At 37.5% G+C, this 26760-nt stretch overlaps 1 protein-coding gene across 2 annotated transcripts; it reads left to right on the plus strand.

Annotated features, from left to right (window-relative positions):
- The first annotated feature begins 1331 nt into the window (after positions 1-1331).
- On the plus strand, positions 1332-22687 carry ogfrl1 (opioid growth factor receptor-like 1). Of its 2 annotated transcripts, XM_079855609.1 has the most exons (8): positions 1332-3170; positions 4815-4901; positions 5109-5187; positions 8039-8071; positions 8579-8657; positions 14951-15017; positions 15537-15682; positions 19258-22687. In XM_079855609.1, exons 1-8 carry the CDS (start codon positions 2976-2978, stop codon positions 19754-19756), a joined length of 1185 nt encoding a protein of 394 aa, XP_079711735.1. In that variant the 5' UTR covers positions 1332-2975; the 3' UTR covers positions 19757-22687. The 2 variants fall into 2 exon arrangements, with proteins under 2 accessions (XP_079711735.1, XP_079711736.1); XM_079855610.1 differs by lacking the exon at positions 8039-8071.
- Positions 22688-26760: the final 4073 nt, after the last annotated feature.

Raw genomic sequence — 26760 nt, forward strand, 5'->3', positions numbered from 1 at the left:
TCCCAGCCCCCAACAGGCAGGAAGCAGCAGAGCATGACTTGTGATGAAGGATAATTACCCCACAGTCACTGGAGAGCCTATCCACTTTGCTAAAGTCACACACACACACACACGATTCATGCTGAAAGGAGAACAGAAGGCAATGAGAGAGATAGAGAGGAATACTAGATGGAAAGAGACAAGAAGAGGCAAAGTGATAAATTAATGATAAATGCTCTATAGCATGAACAATAGAGAGAGTGAACTGGGAATCAGTACGTCCATTATTTAGGATTGTGAGCGACGTGAAAAGAGAAAGGAAAAAGTTTTCAAGATTTAGGTCTGCTGATGATCTTTAGTCATAATTGTTCTTCCAACCATTTAATGTAAAAAAGAAGTCGTCTTAGGAGGCTTGACTGTGATATTCTCCTCAGTCACTCAAGTCAACAAATGTAAGATACATCAAATCTGGCCTCTTTAGCCATGTTGAGTTGAGGTCTGATTTGAGATTGAAAGGACTGAACTTGCTCCTCACACATGATCATGCTTGACGTATTGTGCAAATGACTTGCAGTTGACCTCGTCACACCAGCTTCTGCAGCTCACTGCGCGTGCTTCATCTCAAGCCTTTTTACAAATGGTAGTGCCATCTAGAGGACTTTTAAAAATGCATACATCTTCCTATAAATAGAAAATGTATGCATCCAACATCATGTAATTGATTTAGCCTTTGAAAATGTTTATGCAAGCTCTTGTTTTCAAACTTTCAGCTTCATTTTGAATTGCTTACATTGAGATCCATAGAAATTTGACAAGAGGAATTTCATGCATTGAGAATCCAGTGAATGATTCTGGTGATTTCTATTCGATAAGTTATTATCAAATCGAAAATATTGAGAGCGAGACATGACTGGTCTTGATTTGTTGATTACAGTGGTTTCAAACCTTTTTGACTTCAAGGCACTCCCTGTTTGAGAACTACTGTTCTAGGGAAATAAAGCTATCCACATATTATCTAATTTAGCCACTTAAAATGTTTGTGCAAGCATTCTGACAGAAAATATAAAGTTGTAAAACAGACAAGATTTGTATGATTTTCCCCTTCTTGACAAAAAACTACACTAATGGATTTTGTAGATCCATGTTTTTTGTAACAAGCATGTGAATTATTTGTGTGTATTCACTTGTTCAAAATCTATTAGCTTTTTTCAGAGCTGTGACAATATAATGACAAACTTGAAATAATGCATCACTTATTTTAGTAGCTAGTTTCAATAGATGCTTCTTCATTTGTATTATACCATCTACCATGTTTAATTCCAAGTTTGAAGTCAGGAAGCTTTTTTAAAAGAAAGTAATAGTTTTATTTAGCAAGGATCCATGAAATTGTTTAAAACAGACAATAAAGTTGTTTAATGTTATAAAAGATTCCTATTTCAAATAAAGGCTGTTCTTTCTTTTCTTCAAATAATTAGATTACTTTTTAATCTGAGTAACGTAACGCATTACAAGTAACGCGCATTACATAATCAGATTACTTTTTGATGTTACGAGTAAAGTAATGCATTACAAGTAATGTGCATTACGTAATCAGATTACTTTTTGATGTAACGTGTAAAGTAATGCATTACAAGTCACAGATATTATGTAATCACATTACTTTTTTGATGTTAATGCAAATTACATTCTAATAACACAAATATATTTATTTTCAGTAAAAAAAAAGTATATTTCAAAAACAATAGTCACAGTAATAGTATGAATTGTAGCTTAAATATGGCCATTGATGCATGAGGTCCACTATAGTGGACAGATGATTAATCAGAATTTTCTCCCAATCTAAAATCAATACTTGGGAAAATTTAACTGTGATATGACTCATTTATTGCTTGATGCTACAACATTTTTTTTTTACCTGCAAGAGTCTCCTAGGATAGAAGGAATGGATGGATTTCCTGGAGCAACTTGGCATTTCTGACTGGCCATTGGCCATCTTGGTTTGGAGGGGGAAAACGACACACGGCTTGCTACTTGATGGCAATGTACAGTATAGGATTATGCACCCATGGTCCAATGTAGAAGTTGATGTGCAACAATGCCATAAAAACCCATGCAAATGCAAGAAAATGCTTTTTGAATAGCTGTCCACTGTAGTGACCTCTATGCATGAAAGGGATGGCTTTAATCAAATAAATGCAGCCTTAGTGAGCATAAGAGACATTTAAAAAAAAAAAAAACTTAACATTTTTTTACAGGGCCCAAGATTTGTGGTGTACAGTAAACCACAAAAAGGTGTTATACAGGATTAATGCTGCACAAATATAGCATTATAATGCACTTAAAAAGATAACAACTATAAATAAAATAAGTTATTTTATAACTTCAAAATGACTTTTCATATAAATCCAAAAACATTAGCCTAATGTGTCCAAAAATCCCTCATCAACAAATAGACACAAAAAAATTTGATATTAAACATAATGCAATGTCATAGATCACAATTTTCCAAATACACAAAATTATATTAACTAAATCTCAAAAAAGTTGATATTCAGATGAAATGACAAAATTAAAAAATAGCGTTGCCATTCATGAAAACAGATGAGATTTTGTGTCATCTACGGTCAGGAAAAAAAAAAAAAAAGAAATTAGGGGGGGGGGGGGGGTGTGTGCATCTTACACCGACTTACCCTATGTATCGATTTTTTACACGTTGCAACGATACATCGTATATCGTTAATCTTTTGGTCGATGTATCGATCCATATTGATGTATTGTTACAACTTAAACCCCTAAGTGCGAGCACATCATCTTCTTCCTCATCATCATCTCGTGCTGATCTCTGGGCAGAAGGGGGTGTGTTCTCATCAGAGCGCTGGAAATCCCCCCATTAGTCACATAAAAGCGACCCGAACGGCAGCTTCACATCATATTAAAGCTCGATCCTGTGCCGAAAGAGGACTTTTAACTATGTAGGCACGGAGGACAGGGTTTAAATGGGCAATCTGACGGGCAGCTGGAGATATAAGGAGCCGAGCACAGTGGAAGAATGCGACTCGACGTGGGAAACGGACTCGGAGAGCGACGAGCATCAGCCGGGAGGAGAGGAGGAGGACAGCGGTATCTCCGAGTCTGTGAGCCCGGCGGATGCCGTCAGAGGAGCCGCACAGCTGGATCACGGACCACCGCAGGTGTCTCTCATCATTCACGAGCACTAAAAGATAACAAAAGAAAAAGGATAACAACTGAAAACGGTCATTTGTCGCATCTGTAGGAATTGCAAGCGTATGACACTGTGGAGTAGCTTAGCCTAATAATTGGTTTGTCAACCTATTACCATTAACATATAATTATTCTAAAATTAGACATTTGCTGCTGTAAAGAACACAACGCTACACTGAAAATAGTACATTTAGAGTAAAATATTGGCTAAATTCCGAACAGATGTATCCAAAATAGTTGGAGTTGTGATTGACTCTATGTCGTGTCATTATTGTCCCGGTAGGACAAATAGGCTACCAATTAATTTTAGTAATCGGACGTTGGCTTTGTAACATTGGTAATTGTGCTAATATGAACACAATTAAAGAACATTATGTTAATAATAACTATTTTACAAATTTGACCTATATTTGAAGAACCAGTTATGACCTTTTACTTTTGGCCTTTCAGCATTTTGATCTATATATTTATGCCTATTTAATTTTGTCAGATGTATTAATCAAATTTGACCAAAACAGTTGAGCATTTTTTAGATTTATTTCCTCATACATAATTTCCTCTATCATGGGGTACTGTGGTGACCCCTTGTAATTTTCTCCTAAAAAAACTTTAAGTCGCCATGAAATCAAAATGGATAATTCTTATTTTATGCAATATTGCAGTATTTGTTATGGTTTTTCTGTGCACAACATTAATTTAATAGTTTTTAAAATTCTTGTGCCTTCATGATCTTTACTCAAAATAACCTCCCCTCCCTCTTGCACGAACAATGCTCTTGTTTCACTTGTATACACAGTAGGTCACAATAGTGTAGTAGTAGTAGTAGTAGAAGAAAATAGAAAAATAATGCAGATGTATTATTATACATGAGATAATTTAAAAAGCCAAAATGATTGAAATTAACCAGAAAAAGGGAAGAAGATGTGTCACAGAGTTAACTTTTCTTAGAGTGGTTAAAAGTGTGAGGGTGGGTAAAATCTTTGCCCTTGTTAAAAGTCATTTGTTTTAAAATGGCTCATGTTCTCTCAAGATTTCTGGATTTTAAGGCCACTGAGACTGTGACCTGTTCAATATGACCTATTTCCTCAAGGTAAATTTGCTCTCTTGAATTTCCTGTCAGCAGAAGAAGGAAATTGGATTTTTATTCATTTGAAACTAAGATTTTGATAACAGTTTATCACACACCGTAATAGTTTTTTTTAAAACCATGCATCAAAGACCATTATTTAAAGCATTTATGTAAGTGAATATAATGTTATTAATTAATAAGCTTCACAGGCATTTCAGTATGTCATTGGTCCCAACAAGCAAACAGCTTCATGTTGTGTGTAGAGTGCAAGCCTTCTGTGCTGTGCTTTCACTCAACCGTAAAGATGTTCAGTGTTTGAACATTACAAGAGGCTGAGAGCTAAAAATGGTCATGAATTAGTTAGAAAAAAGTACATACAGTAGTCTACAAAATGGAGCTCCTCTCTCCCGTCTAGAAGCATTTGCATCCCAGTGGGGAAGAGCAGTGACAATGTAGCTCAGATGCTGATGAGTGAAGTCATTCATACTCTCTTTCACTGCCTATGTAACCATTCCATTCCTCTCACTCTCTTCCTCTCACACAGTTTGGTGACATAATGGAGTCTTCCACTAGGATGAAGAGGAGCTTTTATGCCGCAAAGGACTTGTACAAGTATCGCCACAGTTATCCGGTAAAGAATTACATCTACTCTCTTTAGATTTCTCATGCAGAGCTCGGAGGCCGATCCTCTTTGAATATGAACGTTTCCAGTAAATATTGCCGTATGGTCAGAAGAAAAAATAGTTGAGACTAGATGTACAATTGTTTTTGTTTTTTTGCTCTCTCACTCTCTCTGTATCTTTTTGTCCTGTTTTTATTCTGGGATTTTGTTGCTCAGAACTACAAGGAGCCTCGTCAGCCGAATGAATATCTCAATCTGAGATTCTATCTGAATAAGATCCCCCTGGTGCCAGACGGTGAGTGTGTGTTTGCTTACATGTTTTAATGAAAGAAGCATAAGACTGTACAGTGGGATCTGGACTGAAAAGCAGGCCATCACTTACACTATATTGCCAAAAGTTTTGGGGCGTCTGCCTTTACATGCACATGAACTTTAATAACATTCCATTCTTAATCTGTAGGGTTTAATATTGAGTTGGCCCACCCTTTGCAGCTAAAACAGCTTCAACTCTTCTGGAAAGGCTTTCCACAAGGTTTAGGAGTGTGTTTATGGGAATTTTTGACCATTCTTCTAGAAGCACATCTGTGAGGTCAGGCACTGATGTTGGATGAGAAGGTGTTCTATCGGGTTGAGGTCAGGACTCTGTGCAGGCCAGTCAAGTTCATCCACACCAAACTCGCTCATCCATGTCTTTATGGACCTTGCTTTGTGCACTGGTGCACAGTCATGTTGGAACAGGAAGGGGCCATCCCCAAACTGTTCCCACAATGTTGGGAGCATGAAATTGTCCAAAATTTCTTGGTATGCTGAAACATTCCTTTCACTGGAACTAAGGGGCCAAGCCCAACCCCTGAAAAACAACACCACATCATAATCCCCCCTCCACCAAACTTTACACTTGACACAATGCAGTCGGTCAAGTACCATTCTCCTGGCAACCGCCAAACCCAGACTCGCCCACTGGATTGCCAGAGTAGAGAAGCATGATTTGTCACTGCAGAGAACATGTCTCTACTGCTCTAGAGTCCAGTGACTGCGTGCTTTACACCACTGCATCCGACGCTTTGCATTGCACTTGGTGATGTAAGGCTTGGATGCAGCTGTTCGGCCATAGAAACCCATTCCATGAAGCTCTCTACGCACTGTTCTTGAGCTAATCTGAAGGCTACAAGAAGTTTGGAGGTCTGTAGCTATTGACAGAAAGTTGGCGACTTCTGCACACTGTGCGCCTCAGCATGCGCTGACCCCGCTCTGTGATTTTACGTGGCCTACCACTTCGTGGCTAAGTTGCTGTTGTTCCCAATTGCTTTCCCAATTGTTTGTAGAAGCAGTCTGCGTGCCTAGGTGCTTGATTTTATACAAATGTGGCCATTTAAGTGTTTGGAACACCTGAATTCAATGATTTGAAGGGGTGTACCAATACTTTTGGCAATATAGTGGTATGTTTCTTAAAATTCCATCATATGTGTGCATTTTACTTCATCCTCTGAATGTGTCAGGAGTGATATGCTCTAAATGTGCACTGCATTGTACCATAGTTGAGGGATTTTTTTTTTTCACAAGAGCAAGTCTGTTTCCTGTATTCTTTAATAATTAACTAATATTATTGCTATTCTTTCCATGACAGCATTGTATGGTGTTCAAAATGTTTGCCAAACAAATTTGCTTTATTGTTTTTAAATCACCATTATATTAAAGGAACTTCCTCTCTGGAAGTCCCTTGATTCTCATAATGAGACTGTGAGACCTTAATTGTTACTTGGGGAAATTTTGTTCACAGTAATAACAAGCAGCCACTTCAGGAAAAAAAGCATTGGTGGAAAAATGATCTGGGCTGGTAATTCAGCAAGATTCAAACCATGGTTCACACAAACGATACTTGATCCAGAGAGTCATCTTAAAAAAACATTTTACCCTTGATTATTATAACACTTCAAGGAATAGTTCAGCCAGAAAATGAAAATTCATTCATATAAGTCATTATTTATTTGTTCCAAATTTGTGTGCTGTTATTTAAAAGAAATTTAAGAATGTACATAATCCACTTTTTACAGTACCTACAGATGTCTGTTATGAGATTGAATCATTATTTTGAGTAATTCCTTATCAATTAATTGGTTTATGTGATTTACAAAACCATTCTGAATCATTTGTTCAGCTCAAAGACAGATCTTGCTGGATTGGCTGATTAATGAAAAAAATAATAAAACATTTCATACTTTAATACTGCTGGACTGGATCTTCTTACCCGTGGTCAATATGACCTGGCATTATTTACAGAAAAGTGTATCCTTCTGTTTTCTGTATCCATGGTTTTGAACAACATTAGGTCTGGGTGAGTAAATAGTGATTGAATTTAAAATTTTGGTTGATATATTGCTTTAACCTCCATGTTGCACTGGACATGTTCTGAAAATTGCTGTGGATTAAATGTGTCGGTCTAAAAGAGATTTTGCTAAAGGCAAAAAGTGTTGTCAGTCCCACCTACAATATTTTACCTGCCAACACAAGAATATTACAGTACACAAAGACATGGACATACATACTGCAAGAACATTTTTACCTAGACAAACATAAAGCAGTTTTTACAACTGAATACACATGCCAGCTGGTGTGAAGGAAGAACATGGGTTCTGGAGTGCTTCATTAGCTGAATGTTTTCCCTGCGGGCCACTTTAGGCAGGCAGACAGTGAAGACATCTCAGAGGAGCCATTTATTGGTTATTGTGGGCATGTTTGAGAATTAACTGAATCTGTTGTGCAAGCATTTAATGGCAGCAACTGCTTCACTGCTGTTTGTGTAGGACACACACGCACTCACACACACACTCACAAACACAACATGCCGTTCTCTGTGTCCCCCAGAGATTTCAGTGTTTCCATGTCACAGATGACCTACACCTCTATTTACACTCTGAAACAACACACAGTCCTGTGTGTCTTCTTAAAGTGATAGTTCACCCAAAAATGAAAATTCTGTCGTCATTTACTCACCCTTATGTCATAAAAATCAAAGCTGATATAAGCTTTGACTTCCTTTATATCTGTGGAACATTAAAAGAAGATATGTTGATATGTCAAAAGGTTTTTTTCTCCATAAAATGGTCACCAACATTCTTCAAAATACCTTCTTTTGTGTTCCACAGAAGAAAGAAAGTCAAGCAGGTTTGGAACAAATGGTGAGTAAATTATGACAGAATTTTCTCATTAGCATGTTAATGTGTTCATTAGAGAATAAGTGATGTCTGACATGAGAATTAATCATTTTTCACAACGTTCATAAAATAGATCTGAATGATTTGATCACAAATTTCACTTATTTGTACAACTTAAATGATCAAGGTTCCAGTAATTCTCAAGTTAAGAGCTTGTTGGAAGAGAAGACAAATCCATAACCACTTAAATTTTGGTATGCTCATTGTAAAAAATCTTTTGGACTACAGATAAGATATTTTATGGTGCTTTTGCATTCTTTTTGAGACTGTCTGCATGAAAAAGAATTACCAGGACATTATTCACAGTTTGACATTTGATTTTCCATGGAAGAAATAAAGTCATAGACATTACAAAAAATCTTGACAGAATTGTAATTTTTGGGTGAACAGTCTCTTTATTAGAGTTTTAAAAGACTAATTCTGAGCTTGGCCCGTTGTGATGATTTATTCTTTTTCTCTTTGTCCCCCCAGGTATTTATATTGAAGAAATCCTCACTAAATGGAGGGGAGACTATGAAAAACTAGAGCACAATCATACATACATTCAGTGGTAAGACATTTCATCAATATTCAAGCTTCTTGACGAGCAATAAAGTGCATAGTCAGTAATTGCTTAATAAGGCTTCTTATTAGACTTCACAAATTGTTATTGGCCAGTCACTTATTATTAAATTATTATTATTGCTTGTTGAAAGAACAGAGAAAGTTACATGCTAATATGCATGAGGGATTTTTGGAGGGGAGATTAGATATGTTTTTCTTTACCATCTGTTTAAAATGAACTTCATCTTCTTTAGATGCAAATCCTGTAGATCAAGGCAAAAGCAAACAAAAGCATGAAAGCGGACAAAGGCAGTGATAAAGACAAAATCAGCACAATTGTGGTATCTGCAGGTCAAGGGGTCAGTAATATCTTCTTTGGCGACAAAGGATGGCCTTAGGACTACATTGGATAAAAAGTTTCTTTAATGTTTAACGTTGCTTAAATATTCATGGACCGCTTTGGCTGACATCATCTCTTTAGTAACTGAAGAAGCTTTGGGGAATGTCTATGACTTGAGGGCATTTTTTGATTAAATGGTCCATTTTCCTAACATTGAAGAGGCAAACGATAAAGGTTTAATCTTAATGGCAGAAGAAAAGTGCAACCCACATTATAGGAAAGAATGTATGTAAGCTTTTCTAAGAATTTGAGATTAAATCAAGCATGATTAATTTAACATCTTGCAAGCACTTTAGTGAAACAGCATCCAGCTGCTTGGGTGCATCATAGCTTCGGATATATTGAGACATGAAAATGCATATTTCATATTTGTCTTTTAAAGCTGTTGGTATCAGAGAAATACCCAACATTTGGATTTCGATGATGATTATATCATTGAGGAAAAAGAGGAAATTAATCTTATTCAAACTGCAGTTTGTGCATAAGATAAGGTCTAATGTGTGAATTGTTGAAGTACAATTACGTGCCTGCATTCGCCTTTTGCTTCTGTTGGCCAAACAATACAAATTGCTTTCTTTTGGCCTTATCAGATCTTTAAAGAAAGCTGTTCAGTTTGTAGTCCTAAAACCTGGAAGAGAATTACAATTTGCGGGGTAGAAGAAACTTTTCAACATGACTAATGTAATTTTTTAAATCAATATGGGCTTAAAATTTTTTTTTTTTTTTAAATAACGATTTAAGTTACTACAAGCATGTTCTCGATCAAATGCTGATATTAGCAACATTTTCAAAGCACACAATGTGTGTAATGGATTTATGTATCTCAAGTAAAGTTAAAGCTGCTGTCCATAACTTTTTTTAAATTATTAACTTTTTTTTATTTATTTATTTTTTTTATCATTTATTTAGCAAGTACATAACCAGCCAGTGTTCCAAACTATCTGCTTGCCTTAGCTGGATTCAAAACGGTAAGCTTGTAATAATGTTTTTAATTCCAGTGGTACTGGTGGATTTCTGCGGGAAATTCGAGCATGTCTTTGCGTCATTACGTCATTACGTGTCTCGGCTAGTAGGCTACGTTGCGTGTGAGGATGTTGGAGGTGGAGATTTGTAGCCTTTTCTCACAGCACTTGATATAATTAAACGTATTAATTTGATGGCGGATCCAGAAAGGTTCAAACGACAATCACCAGTGACAACTGGTGATTCACCCGTTGTAAAACGCAAAAGACTTTGGACTTCGGAGTGGCTACAGAAAAAAAGAGACTGCAACCGGGCCCATGCGAAAACAAGGATAAATATCAGAAGGGCATTAAATGAGTTACTGTGCTGATGTTGTTAACATTAACAATTTGAGAACAAAGTATAATTTGCACGGTTTGACGTGACATGATAAGCGATCATTAGATTTAATCAGCGCGATTTACTGCAATGCTTTTTTCCCCTTAGTTGGTCAGAACAAATGTGGATGTTACTTACTTGTTCAGATGACATTTTCCGGTGAAAATTCTTATGTTGGTCATATTTCCAAAAAGTGGAATCGGACAGTATCCACACCGGCGCGGTGACTGACAGCCGGACATTCTCCTCAAAACATTGGATTCATCCGCGCTGTGCCGTGCCGAGGCACAACCCATGATTCCGCGAATAACTGCAATTGCAGATTTCGAACAGAGATTGCGACAAAGAGGAAAAACTACGGACTGCAGCTTTAACCACAGACCTTTTTCTAATCAGTCAAAAAAACTGCTAAAATTAGCCTTCAAATTTTCATTTGCCGTCATGTCATTTGCTTTTTTGTTTAATGCCTTAGTCATCTTATTTCATCCTATAATTCATTTTAAAAATAAATATTATACAATACCTATGACACTAATGAAGAAACATGTAAACAGTATTGAATTAGAATCTGCTTTTCAGCTAACTTTGAAGGCCGTATGAAGGTTGAACAGTGGTTCTACAATACGTCATGTGCTCTTGTAAAGCTCTCAGCTGGGTGTCGGTACATCTCACACACTCTCATAGCTGAAGCTCCTGTTCGTTCTTGTCTGTGCTGTGAGGGTGATGAAGAGGGGGAGGACATGATGCCCTGAGCCTGCGTGAAATAACAACACGGTTCTAAAATCAGGCTTCGCACATATGCTGCCAATCGTACCTCGGCACTCCCTCCTGCCGAGGAAAAAGTGATTAGCTTCTCTCATTCCCCCCTACTAATTTTTTCACACTCTGTATGCTTGCAGGGCTATTTGCATAATATCAATTAGCGAATGTAAAAACACGTAAACGGTGAGTGATTGTAAGCAGACAGGTTGCTAGCATTTTGCATCTTTAAGTAAATAAAGACGAGATGACAGTGAAAGCAGAGTTGCCAATTCCACTTATTATATGCATATTTGGCCTTGTTTTTTTAAGAAGTCGCTTATAGATTTGGGTAATCGTGGGTAGGCTCTTTTTTTTAAAATAATATCTTATCAGATAGACAAGGAAAATAAGTTCACTTGTTTACGTGTTTTATGAGTTTTGAGGACAATAAAATCACCATTTGCCAGGGAAGGGACTTCATTTAGGACTTTTCTGAATGGGGCTAGAAAATGATCTTCGGACATTTTTGACCGAAAAAAACTTTTACGTTTTGTTTTTTAAGAATTTTTTACTTGATCGGAATGGTACAAAACTTGGTAAACATCATTTGAAAAGGTTAAATGGTCCTGAAAAAATAGTCAGACTTGTGCTCCTTGTGGTCAAAAATGACCGCATTGGAAATGAATGGGAGACAAATTTCATCTAGTGAAAACTTTTGAAGAAGAAGAAGAAAACCTTTATTTATCCCACAATGGGGAAATTTCGTTTGAGGAGAAAAATACAGCATGACATGAGGAGAGGTGAGGAGAAAAAAAGGCAACCCCCAGACTATGCTCCTATAAGGAGTACAGTTTGGGAACAGTAAAAAACACCTCAGCAACATTAGCACATATCAGTACACTCTACAACATGAACACACAAGACTTGCAACAGGGGAGGGGAGGGGAGTGGGGGATGGAGGTAACTCAGCACAGGCAAGCAGCCATCCGGTCCTGCAGCCATTTCTCGGCGCTGGTCAGACCCGCCTGTCAGACTGGGGGTACAAGCATCGAAGGCGAGGGATGGGGGGTAGGGGAGGGTGATTGCATATCTGTATATATGTAAGAGTTTGTGTATGTGTAGGCCTGGAGAGTCGCTACACCTGGCATCATAATCTAGGTGCCTCAAGTCCGCAGGATGTCATAGCGATACACAGCAGTTGCCATGGAGACAACCTTGATCAGGTCCCAGACAGAGTCAACAATCAACAGGTGTCAGTGGGGAGTGGGGGAAGGAACGCAAGAGCGTCTCAATGCAGTGCTCTTCCGGGGTAGATGTTGTTCCAACAGCGGCCTCGGCCAAGGCCAGTGCTGGTAGAGGGGGGCCGAAAGCAAATAAGATAGGGATTGTTTGGTCTTGGGACGAGTAGCCGCATTCCAATTTACACAGCTCCTGGTCCATTTGGGTCTCCGAAACGATCCATTTGCCTTTGCAAAGCTGTGAGCTTCTCCATGATGTTATCCATATTGTGGTTCATAGTCACAGTCTGAGTGCTGACAGCTCTGCCCACTGCTTCAATCATGACGGGCAGCCTTGTGGGGCTTTGGACAGCTGTCACCGTCTTCTTAATTGCTCGATAAACCAGGGCAATGCCTAATCCAATCAGCAGAAGACCTGTTATCATGGTTCCGAATAGGTAGATATCTTCAATGTCCTCCACGGAAAGAGCCGCCAGACACACGACCCGCCACCTCTCCCACGCGTCCATCGTGTAGCCAGCTGCGAACGTTCCGGCAGGGCAGTCAGGTTCCCCCGAACCCAAGCTTCTCGTTGAGAAGATGGTGTCAATTGCGTTGAGAGACCAGTTTATCAAATCCATAATTTCTTAGTTTGGAGAGCAGTGCGGAGAGAGTCTCTCAAAGTACAAGACAGAAGACTAGACGAGTAGAAAACTTTTGGTACTGCTGCCAAACAAAATCGTACTGAATTTGAAAGCGAATTTTTTTAGATATCAAGCTCAAATTTGGAACACAATTTGTTTTTGAAAATATGTATTTCATATACAAATTTAAAAAAGTATTTTTGTGCATTTTTAATAACAATAAACGTAAAATTCTCTAACTTTTTTTTTACTCTGCCAAGTGTCGTCTTTGAAAAGAGATCAAACTTAAGTCTTAAGTTTGTGCTCTACAGCGTTCAAGATTTACGACAGTTTAAGTTTGGAAATTGAATTTTCAGGTCTATGCTCAAAAAGTGAATAAATGGATTTTAAATACAGTGTAAATATAATTTAGCACCATAAAATCCCCTAAAAATACAAAATATTAAATAAAAAAACATTATCGAACTAAAATATAGTAGGCCTACATTAATTTCATTGAGAAAAAAGGGTTAAAGAATAAAAGACGATCTATGTTTTTGACAGAACATAATAGAAAGCATGAACTAAATCCCTTAAAAATGGTTCCCTGTGCAGACTGCGTGATGTCTTCGGACGAGACGTTAAACCGAGGTCCTGACTCTCTGTGGTCATTAAAAATCCCAGGATTTCCTTCTGAAAAAAGAGTAGGGGTTTAACCCCGGCATCCTGGCCAAATTTGCCCATTGGTCTCTGGACATCTGTAAGCTGGTGTGTGTTGGGCGTTCTGGTGCAATATGGCTGGCGTCGCATCATCCAGGTGGATGCTGCACACTGGTGATGATTGGGGAGATTCACCCCTTCTATGTACCCAGAAAAGCGCTATATAAATGTAACAAATTATTATTATTATTATTATGTGTGTATGCCCCACCAACCAAAATCAGGGGTCGCTTATTTTGGGCTTGTTTTTTCAGGCCAAGTCACTTTTTCTCTAGCAAAATTTGACAACACTAAGCGAAAGCTTAACTGCTATAGCAAGCATCCGGCCAGGACTTCATGGCTTCAGAGAGAGAAAAGAAACAAGGGAATGTTGTAGATGAAGAAAAGAAGGGAAAAGAAAGATGTGCCAAGGTTTGCGGGTTGTCCTTCGCTAGTGGCCAGCAAGATGTAGGATCAAACTTCTGACAGAGAGAAATTTACCCTTTATTGAATTGTGTGTGTGTGTGTGTGTCCTTTTTCTTTTTCTCTTTCTTTTTCCTTGATATGAGTTTGTCAGTGGTCGGTGCCAATACTGATATCTAGGGAACTTTGTATGGTTGATATAAAGCTAATATATGATGTAGGCTAATACAATGAAATTCTAGCAAATGACTATATTCCTGTAGTTCAAACAGTAGAGCATAGCACTAGCAACGTCAAGGTCATGGGTTCAATTCCCAGGGTAAAATGTACACCTTCAATGAAATGTAAGTCTCTATGGATAAATGCATACTGTATATATTTAATATATTTCTTTTACTTACTCGAAATTAATCAAAATGTTTCCTATAATACCAAAAATGTTTGCAGATGATTATTGTCCAATGTTGTCAGTTGTTTCTGTAATTGATAAGTGAGGTTCACAATGTAATTTTGGGAGGAGTGAACCCATCTAATCTTTCAATTAACTGCCGGACCATATAAGCAGTCGCACCTTGCTCTGGCATCAGCTGTTTTTGCATCCCTCCACCTCCCCAACTCCTCCAATATAATTTAGGCATCTTGCTACCATACTCATCATACAAGCATTAGTAGTCCCACTGGGGGGTATATCTAAGCTCGAGTTGAAGCTGCTTCCCCGAGCCCCTCCACTGCGGACAGCAAGCCAAATACGCTTAACACCTTATTAGCTTAAAGATTATATGGGCAAAGGAACTCGTGAAATAATAATTAATTCTCTGAGGTAGATCCTAACCTGTTTCCCTGACTGCTGTTACAGGCTCTTCCCACTCAGAGAACAGGGCCTGAATTTTTATGCTCAAGAACTCACTCAGGATGAGATAAAGGTATGTTTCTAAAGTCAAACACCTCCTTTCAAGATCTGAAAGAACAGTCAAGACATATACTGTACATTCTTAAAAATAAAGGTTCTTCAGTGGTTCTTCGTATCAAACAACTTTCTTCTTTGTAAGAATTTTTTATTTTATTTTGCTGTTTAAACCAGAGAACCATATTGCCAACTCAAGACCTTAAAAAAAGTTATTTTAGACAGAGTTTAAGATATAAAATTTGAAGTACTTTAAAGTTCTGGTACATAGAATAAACAACTAAAGAATAAAATGTTTTTATATATATATATATACTAATATATTAAGCTGTAAAATCCTTTGGTTCTAATTGGAACCTTTATTTTTAATAGTGTGTTATCATCTAGTCAAAGGTGTCAGAACATCTAAAAATAGGTTTCAGGCAGTGGCACGTTGTGTTTTAGTGTCATCCTGCCTCTTTTTGTATTTGCCCTTTAATAACCTGCTACAGTCATTGTGCAGATCACCTTTTACAGAGTGACTTTTTGATGTCAACAGGAATTCCAAAGCACTCGAGAAGCCAAGAGACGCTTCCTCCTAGCATATACGATCATGTTGGATTTCTTTGGAATCAAACTCCTGGATAAAAATGGGAATGTGGCTCGGGCCCCAAACTGGCAGGATCGCTTCCAGCACCTGAATGAGTGAGTTGTCTTTTCGTTTTGCTGTTTTTAAGTCCTTTTTACTCTATAATTCCTTTCCTCTGATCTTTATGTTCTACTCCACTTGCACCAGTTCTCTTTACATTCCCTAATCTTAGTCTCCTGTCTCCTGCCATATTTAGCGTGCTTCAGTCCAGGGAGTTAGCATCCTTAGTCTCCAATCCCTGAAACACAATTTTGGTCATGACCCTGACTGTACTGTCATGTGACCATTTCATGCATGGGCCAGAGAAATGGGTCAGGCGCACAGAGGATAAATAGAGAAGAACTAAATAGGATTCAAAAACTTTTACATTTAGAGAGATGGTGAATGTGAGCGGGGAAAGAAATGTTGGAAAGGAGAGTTGAAAATGAGTTTGATGAACGCATGATAAGCAAGGAGGGAGCGAAAGAAAATCCGCAGTGCAGCGCGCTGAGTGGTAGACATAGATGACTGTGCGTATCTGTCTGTGTGTCATTGCCCCAGGACTGTGCCATAGAGGACACATATTACATTACAGAGAGGCACCGCTTGATGAACTTTGTCTGCAGTGTGAATGAGCCTGTACCAAAAGCTATCATTTTGAGAACGCTGAGTTTATTATCTTACACTGGACAAAAATTACTCCTTAATGAGTTTTTATTTTAAAAAAACAATCCATTTCAGATCAATTTACTTGAGAAGCAACACTGCATAAGATATTTAGGCCTGTTTTCAAGTAATGTCATTTAAATGTAATTGTTTTTGGATATACTGCACTGTCAGATTTTTTAACTTATTTTAATCTTGTTTATACTTTAAACAAGTTAAAAATCTGCCTGTACTTTGTTAATAAAACCTCATTAAAAGTTAGTTGACATGTAGTTGCAAAGTTCGGGAGGAGCACATTCAGATAATTAACACAAGTGGAGAGCACTCAGCAATCAATGGTAAGAGGTGTATATACACTCAGCAGTCTCACCTCAATCCATTGACAATTTTGCAGCATCCCCCCACCACCCCTTCTCCACGCTTCTAGTCCTAAACACTTACATACGGGGGGAGTACTCTGGGTTCGGGCCGAACTCCGAGCTCGGAGCCCTCCCCCCGGACAGCACGCCAAATACGCATTAAACTTTACCCCCTCAAATTGTATGTAAGTGTGAACTCGTGAATTAGAGTATTAGTAGACTCCCTGCTTAATATCTGCTAAATCTTTATTGTGATGGTCCTCCAACAGACAATCTACTATAAGTAACTTTGCAAGTACGTCAACTGATTCTAACCCTAACTCTACCAGTCTACTAATACTCTACTAACACTCTAATGAGAGTTAGTAGACATGTACAGTAGGTGCAATGTTACTTATAGTCAACAGAATGTGTTAAAAGGACCATCAAAATAAAGTGAAACCAAAGTTTACAGTGTAGCCATAGATTAGCCAAAACAACTTAAAGGAGACATATCATGCTTTTAAATCATTCCTTTTTACATATAAATCATACATTTGTGGTCTATATAAAGCGGAACTGCAATGCTTGGGTCTGAATTCCTCATTATTATAGCTCCACAGGCCCCTTTTCTACCCCTTTTCTGATGTGCGTCTGAGAGCAACTCGTTTTGGTGCGGTCTTTTTAAATGCAAATGAGACACGTCATACCCCGCCCCCTCTCCAGGTTGTAGAGGTGACACTCGGTTCAACTCCACCCCGTTCGGCCATTTTTGTAGTTTGATAGCAGAGATACGATTATCTAGCGGCACAGAAACGTTTGAACATCCAAGATTTGTGTCAACACAGAAAACATTTCATCATTGGATAGTTTTTTCGTTTTATTAAAGTGTTGTTTTATGTCAGCTTAATGCCCGGAACGCTTTTCAGAAAAGATAAGGCAACTTATTTAGCACAATTCACATGGTAAATCAGGAAAAAAATATCTCCGAATGCTCCACATGAAACTTTGGTCTTCCGACCTTTTACCACCGTGTCGATTTATTTTGATTAATATGTGCGAGGGAGAGAGAGCAAGACAGCACCTAGTTTGGAGACGGTGGTGAAGTCTTGTTTACACTTTCGCCTGGCTCGGAAGAGAGAGAGAGAGCGCTCGCGCGAGTCGCGACCGGGTCTCTCTCTCTGCTCGTTCTTTCAGTTAAACATGCGCCCTGTCACAAGCGCGGCAGTTCATCTACATTACTCACCGATCAAATAAGACTTTGGCGGGACAAAAAATCGCTTTGGCGGGCGCCAAAACAAGTTCAATGCAGGAAAAACCCTGTTGTTGCTGAAGTAGTTATCCTTGAAGTGCTTCGCGTTCGCGCACACAAAAATGACTTTATGGGTACATTTCCGTTAAAACTAAACTCAACCAGGCACTTCGAAGAGGTTCTGATGCTGGGAGATGGTGTAATGAAGCGTGTGGGTTACTACATCCAACAACCGAACATTTTGACTTACCCTCTCATAAGTTCTGCATCTTTGAGCTTGGACTACAAAATCGTAGCGAGAAATAAAAATGGCGGATTGCTCGAAGTGTTGAGCCGTTAGTCGATGTCCTTATTTGGCAGTTCCGCTGCAAATACTGTGACGTAATTGTTCACAAAACGTCATAGATAACAGAAAAAACGGAACAGGTTGAAAAATAAGGCCAAAACTGAATATAAAGATATCAACGAAACAGCTGAAGAGACTAATTTCAAATTTTCTATACTTCTAAACACTAAAAATATACAACAAAATGCATTTAAGGGCTAAAAAAGTGGATTTAGCATGATATGTCCCCTTTAAGTAATGTCAAATAAATTTCAGTATCACAAAGTGAATTGGTACTGTGTCCTATTAATTCATTAATTTGTAAAGTTTATATAATGGAGGGTTCTTAATACTTAAAACTAGGTCACATAAGTAAATATTTGGTATATGTTTTATTAATATATGGTATATTTTATTATTTTGTATTGAGCAAGTTATATTGTTAATACAACTAAAGTGTGTCAAGGCGTGCAATATACTATCAAATCAAATCAAATTTTATTTATAAAGCACATTCAAAATAAACCTTGGTTGGCCAAATGACATAAAAGAAAAACAGAAAAGGCAAAAATAGATAGAATTAGATAGAAATAGACTATGGCCTTGGGCACCTTATACCACCTGTATAATGGTTACTTTAGAAAAGCACCCAAGAAAACCCTCCAACAGACTAGCTTTTGTTTTTAGTAAATATATTTAGTAAATATGGTCATTTTTATTGCAGAAATAGGTATCATTCAGACAGAACATGTTTTTGCGGGTTAAAAACGTGAGACGCAGGTCAGTGAAATGGAAAAAAATGCTTATCTTCTTTTAGCTTGAGGTCCGCATTTTAAGAACATTTTTGCAAAACACTGCAAAAGAAGCAAGACATGAGAGCAATAATCTCATTCTGTGTGAACGACCACTTAATATGCTTGGACCATTTTCCACTATTCCTGACAAAGTCTAATGACCAAAAATAAAATGTCATAAAATGTTCTCTTTTGTCAACAACCAACATTACTTTATTGAAAATGTTGAATATTGTGTTAAACATATTTTTTGTACTATGACCTCTTGTCTTTCCAGGTCACAGCACAACTACTTGCGTATCACTCGCATTCTGAAAAGCCTTGGTGAGCTGGGCTTTGAAAGCTTCAAGCTGCCCTTGGTGCGTCTGCTTTTGGAGGAGGCGCTGGTGGAGGGCACATTACCCAACATGCGTCACAGCGCACTGGAATACTTTGTCTACACACTGCGGCACCACGCTCAGAGACGTACCCTGCTTCGCTTCGCCCAGCGCCACTACCACCCGCCCGAGAACTTCATCTGGGGGCCACCCAGGAAGAAACGCATTCCGGCCTCTGGATCCACAGGGACAAGAGTGGGAAAAAACGAAGCAGTGGAGAGGAGTGCGGGCAAAGCCAGGTCACCCAGGGAGGGCAGAAATCATTTTGAGAGGGAGGTGGAGGACATGGACAAGAGGAAGAATGGAGAGTGGAAAACAGCAAAAGGGTCCAAGGTTGTTCTGCAGGAGTGCAGGGGGAGGGTAGATCTAGAAGAATATATTGAGACCATTCCTCTGTAAGAATAGAAAGAGAGGGATTCTGGGAATGCTCAAATAGCCTAAGCTGAGCTTCAAGTTAGGCAAAGGAATGGCACAGCAATATTATTCCATACTATTGCCTTTTAGAGACTTGTTTTGTGAACAACTTGACTGTTTGACTTTTTGAAATACGAAGTGTTTTTTCTTAACTCCGAATACTTTTCAAAGTGTTAGCGGATGAATATCTCTGCTGTAATTCTTACTTGCAGCCCTCTGGAGAGTTCTTAGCACATGTACAAGTGTTAGTATATATATATATAAGTGCTACCTGAGCACATTGTGTGAAATATTGCACTTTTTGTGTATTCAGTCTTCCCCTGTGAGAGAATATTATCTTAATCTACAGGCTTTGGGAATAGGCTTTATTTTCTAATCTTAAGGCCGACTCTCAGACAGACGTGTCTTTTCTGTGTTTAGAGCTTGCTGAAGTTTCTTGTTATGGATACTCGTAGCTCCTTGCAACAGATCATAATAATGTGTAGTCAGTGTGAATATACTTGCAGGAATTTTCAGGTAATTGATCTTCCATGTTTTTATAGGTACGTGTGATACTTTAATCCAGTTTTCTCAAAAACGTCTTGCAATATAAAGTGCCTCTTCTTCCGTTTGTTACAGCATGCGTCGCGCTCTATCATTTTGAGTCTGAAGTAGTGTGCCGTGTGTGGAAAAACGATAGGCTATACGCAAAACGAACTTGAATTTTATGTTTTTTGATTAAACAAAGTATCATCTATCAAATTATGTACATTTTTTATGAAACTTGAAAAGATAAATTCCGTTTTGACAGCATTAAATATGAGCGTGGTGTGACAGGTCGCAGGTTTGAGTAATGGGCGTTGCAAAAGGTCTGCATGAACACAGTTTAAATATATTTAATGATTGTACTGTGAGAGTTTTATAATGGATGCTCGCTGAAGAAGTGTATTTTGGATAAGTATGTGAGGATCGGTGGTGGGCATCAGACTTGTAGTATTGATTTGGAGAGGAAGGGGAGTAAAAAAGGTTGGGAGCCACTGGGTTAGGGGTTATTTTTTGTTGTAGCAATTCACCTTTTCTGCACGCCCATTACTGCAGCCCTTTCTCGATCATGGTGTGACAGAGCGCGCGCATTAACCGATCTTCTATTCCTACTACTAGTTAAAGCACAAAATATACATAAATGGACTTCCAAAGGTCTATTTAAAAATAAAGTACAACTTACTAAAATGTATCATTTCTCATGTAATCGGTGAAGAAGAGTTTCCACGGCGGAAAGACGTCAATAAAACAGCTTGCGAACATGGTAACGTTACATTTACCTCAGGAAAGCCATTCAGTGGCCATAGCGTTAGCTAGCTGGAGAAGTAAAATTATAGTTTATATATGCACTGCACACTATTATAAATAAACTTTATACTTAGCCTGTTATTGTCTAAATTATAAGAATGAACTTACTAATTCTGACAGGAACTGTGGAATCTTTAGACATCATTTTCTCAAAAACAGCTTTTAATGACAGCCACAAATTAAATGATAGTTATCTCGACGGCAGTTTGAAAGATAATGGTAGTGTAATATTATACAGCAAAAACGTTGCTTTTTCATTTAGTGAATATAGCCTAACTTAAAACTAATCAAAGTGATGGAGCATAGCACATATTGTCTCCTCAGTGTGAGAGTGTATGCTGCCTTTCTCTCATCATACTTAGTGTTTATGTGTGGACAATCAGGGGCAGTGCCACATAGAATACAAATAGCCTACATTGATATTAATGGATCAAGTGTGCATACCGTATTGCCGTATGTGTGTGTTTGTTCCACACTGCTGTTTCAGAGTGTACCTAGAGGTCTAGCCATACCTCCACAGCACAGATGCTTTCAGGAAAGACTCCTTTCTTCCGTAATAGTGGCTGAAGTTCATCTTCCTTTCTTTTTCATTAAATGATGAAGGCTCTCTGTCCTCTTCTTGTTTTTCTCGCAGCCTCTTTCCCTCAGTCAATATTTGGATTGAGCACACTTTTCTGTTTGCCGTCTAACCCAGTTCATACCCTGGGGTTCATTAAACCCCGTCTCTCTGAATGTGTGAGAGTCTCATTCCAAATGGACAGATAACGCTTGTGTCTAAAAGATGCCTTCATCTGATCATTTTTTGAATGCAGAAATACATGTGGTATGGCAGTTTGTGAAAAGAAAAAAGACATCTGATGGGGAGATCGAAATAAGTAAATTTGTTCATAAATGTCTTTTTCAACTTCTACTAAGAAGACATAAGTATTAAATATTTGCTTGCTTATCTCTTAAATTCACTTGAATTTGTTGTTGATTTTTAGTTGTGAAGTTATAATGCTTTGGAAGCCAGTCTGAAACCAGTTTTTTTTTAGGAGACAGGCTACTTTTATACAAAAACATTGCCTTTAAGTCAAGCAACGAGACTTCAGTTTCAGACATAGCTAGTGACTGGGAAACAAATAGCCATCTTCTCTTTGTCCATCTTGGTCTAAAAGACTGTTGAATCCACATTTTAGTGTTTCTTGTGCCATAATTGTTGGAAACAGTTTGACTGGCCTAATGTAAGGCACTATAAGTGTTTTAACTGTTGGGAAGTGATCATTTGTTATCAAAGGAAGTGTGACGTTTATATTGTGGCCTACTGTATAATAAAGTGCAGATCTTTGACGAATTGTAAGTGTGTGAGCGTGTAAATGTGGCTACTGAATTTTGATGTTTTGCAAACTTGGCACAACTGCTATTATGCATCTGTACATATTTAATTCAACTGAATTAAACTATGGGGCCAGTTGTCAGAGGAGGAATGGGTATGTTATTATTATGACTTTTCAAATATATATTTATGCACTTTAAGAAGATAAATGCACATATAAAACAGTTCTTTGTGATAAAAAAATGCTGAATAAATAAATCGAACTATAGACTTACCACATTAATTTCATCAACTTTTTTTTTATTACACAGCACCTTGGAATACTTCTGATTGGTCAATCACAGCATTATGTGTAAAAATCATTTATAATTAAATATATAGTATATAATTGAAACTAGAATAATATAATTTGAAATATTTGTATTTATTTATGTTAAGGAGCAGTGTAATTAGCATAGTAAAATACTGGCCATAAAATGAACCTGTGATACGAGACCACTTTTGGGCCCCTATTTGGGCTTGTTTTGCAATTGCAACCAACTAACTGAAGGTCATCGCTTACATATGTCATTTCAAAACAATCTCTCAGCTTAAGATAAAGCAGCCCAGTGTGTTGTGTCTTTGACAGAGGACAAGTTGAATATCACTCTGTCCCCTTCCATAATCCATACCGCTCGGTTGAGAGGATTTTTAAGTCAGGGAACACAGTTAAAACTGTGATAAAATCACAGAAGAGCGGTAGGCCTACCATATGGTCTGTTCAGGCAGCCTGGTCCCGTGTGGGCTTAAGGAGACCATGTTTGCTGTAATCAGCTTGAGCCTTGCTGTTGCTTGTCAAACTGTCAGTGTGTTCAGTCAAAGAGTTGTCAGACACAAACCTGGCCCGCCTCTCCTGGTGCGCTCCTGCACATCTTCTCCTGTGGTTTTCTTTGACTACCAGTTAGTAGAACATGCTCATGTTCTATCGCAAGCAAAAAAGTACCATGATTATGCCATGTTTATAGAGTACCATGGTAATATTGTTAAATATATTGTGAGTGTCATAAATATGATGGTATGTGTATGGTAATCATTCAGCTATGGTATATGGGTGATCTTTTCAACTTCAGACATATAAAAAACTATTTAAAATTTGTTGTCGGTAAGATTTTTGTAATATTTTTAAAATAAATCTTTTTCTTTCTTTTTTAATCTAATTGCAGCAAAATCATTTTTTAAAAACACAAACACACAAGATACGAAAAAGCAACATCTTAATAAACATGCAAAGACAACGTATTTAAGTATAATTTAACAGGCACGGTCTTAATTTTGTTTGTTTACTGACTCAATATGCATCAGTTAGCAGTTAGTAAAACACTGTTTTACTCCAGTACTGTGGTTTCTCTGTGTTAAATGTGCTGAGTGGAAGGCAGCGTGGCCGTACTGATCAGGAGTGACAGAATGAGGTGGAGGGGTTGTGTGTTGGAGAGCGGATACTTCCCATGACTCACTGCTCTAGTTTGTGTATGTGTGTGTGTGTGTGTGTGTGTATCTCTCTTGCTGTGCTGTAGTCTCATTCAATTAGAAGCTTTAAAGCTTCATGCCATGAACATACAACACAGAAAAACAGGCATCAACCACAGGTCAGGCATGAATGGATCAGTCAGCGTGTTTAGATGAGGCCTATTGAATGATGCAGAACCCTACTGTTCACATGGGCCCAAGCAACTGTGATATCCCAGCAGTCATTGCGCCTTTAGCTTACTACTTGCTGAATACTACGCATTATTTACTGTATAACTGTATTTTTTGTTTAAAATAGAAAGTAAACATTTCTTTAGATATATTTCCTATTGAAAATTATAGCGCGGAACAATTTAGAATGCTTGTTACCTTTTCATTTAATTTAGTGCAACCCCAGACAGACACACAAACCTTGATTTTCTACAAACCTTGATTTGCTATTTGGTATTCTGTGGTATTAAGGGGAGGGAACATTCTAGAGTCTTTTGAACTTTCTATTCATCAAATAATCCAGAAAATGGTAAGATGGTTTCCACAAAAATATTAAGCAGCATATTAACTGTTTTCATCATTGATTATAATTGGAAATGTTTCTTGAGCAGCAAATCAGCATATTAGAATGATTTCTGATGGATCATGTGACACTGAAGACTGGAGTAATGATGCTTAAAATTCAGCTTTGCATCACAGGAATAAATTACATTTTAATTAGGTATGGAAAATAGTTCCTTTCGATTGTAATAATATTTTACAATGTTACTGTTTTTACTGTATTTCATTGCTTAAATAAAGGCCATCTTGGTGAGCATAAGAGACTTATTTAAATTTTTTAAATCAACCCCAAACATTTGAACGGAATAAGATGAGTATAGCCTGTTTGTGGTTTATTTCCCAATTTTTCAATTTTGAATGTGTATATTTGCTTAAAGTATGTGTCAGATTAATATCCGACTGACATATTAATACTTTCAAAGTTAACAGACTTCAACCCACAAAATTGTGGTTTCATGGGGTCTTAAAGGAGCAATGTTCATTTAATCCTGCTGACCGCAATGATAAGAGTATAAGCAGCTGTTTACCTCACCTCTTCCAGAAACTCTATCATCAGCTCTCTCTCTCTCTCCCTAGTGATATCATGTTGAAAATTTGACCTTGAGTCGAGTCTATCTTCTGAGCTCCACTGAACAGCTAGATAAACATGTTTTGCCAACATCTCTTTCAGAAATTATAGTAACTGTTTTCCTCCCTGGTATTTTATTGTGAAATTATATTCTAAGTACTTTATTAATACTATGATCATGAATATGCATTCATGCTTCAGGGTTTATTTGTCATGCCTACTGGTTTATAAGCCTGTCCAGTCCATTACGAGGTTGCAGGGTTGGTAGTGTCATATATCTATAGTGCAGATGGGTTTTTACACAAGTCTATAGGGACTGTCCGTTCCACACTATTTGAATTTTGTCCAGCTGACAAACACGAGTGACTTCTCCTTTTAGAGTGTTTCTCTTTCTTTCTGTCAGCTTCACTGAAACTGAACTTCTGAACCCTAGACCTGTAAATTAAAGTCTTGTGATAGATCGAACTGTTTGTGTTCTCACTTTGATTCCCCATTGGGATGAGGGTAACTTGAAACCCCAGATGTTCTTTGAGGGAAACTTATGTTTTCTGTAAAGAGGAAGTGCTGATAGGACTCATAGCAGTGCGTGTAATGAAACGGCCAGTTATGTCAACTCAATTCTTCACTGTTAGCAGCCGTGTGGCTTCAGATGACCTTCCTTCAGCCATGAAATGACAATGCCTTTGTCCAGGATATTATCCAGCCATTACACAGCTGCTCCCATGCAAGCTTAATACACAGAGTGTGTAAAAATGAGTCACAATTTGCCAGTAAGCTTACTTACATCTTGGTTAATTCCCTGTTTACACCAAGGTTTGTGCATTGACCCCTGCCAATACACTACAGTTCAAAACGTTTGGGTCGGTAAGATACTTTTAATGTTGCACTCTAAAAAATGCTGGGTTGTTTCAATCCATGTTTGGGTCAAATATGGACAAACCTAACTGTTGGTTTAATTTTTTTTTAATAAAATTTTACACCCAGTGGTTGAAAGAAGTGTCTTCATGCTCACAAAGGCTACATTTATTTGATCAAAAATATATTTTATTACATTTTAAAAATCACTTTTCTATTTGAATATATTTTAAATTGTAATTTATTACTGTGATGGCAAAGCTTAATTTTCAGTAGTCATCACTCCAGTCTTTAGTGTCACATAATCCTTCAGAAATCATTCTAATTATTTGGTGCTTAAGTAACATTTCTTATTATTTTCAAAGTTGAAAACACTTAATATGAAAACTTGCTGCTTAATATTTATTTGGAATCTGATCATATTTATTTGGAAACTGATTTTTTCTTTGAAGAACAGCATTTATTTGAAATAGAATTTTTTTGTAATTTTAGACTGTAAATGTCTTTATTGTCACACAAATTAATGCACCTTTACTGAATAAAATTATTAATTTTTTTTCACAAAAAAACACCAAAACAAATCTCACTGACCCCAAACTTTTCAACGGTAACATATTTAAATGTTAATGTATATATAATTTCTGTTTGTTTGCAGATTTGTTGTTCCCTATTTTTAAAGTTGGACCCTATTTCATTTAATAGCAATTCTAGCATTTGTTAGCATGTTTTCCCATCTTTAATGCAATTTTTAAACTTAAACTGTGTATTTCATAAAAAAATAAGGGAAATAAGATTTGTGTTATGAACATTTTGACATCTTACAAGGTCAGATGAGCTGGGTAGTTCCACATTACTGTACAATAT

This window comes from Squalius cephalus (assembly GCF_949319135.1).
Source record: "Squalius cephalus genome assembly, chromosome: 21".
In the NCBI taxonomy this organism is placed as follows: domain Eukaryota; kingdom Metazoa; phylum Chordata; class Actinopteri; order Cypriniformes; family Leuciscidae; genus Squalius; species Squalius cephalus.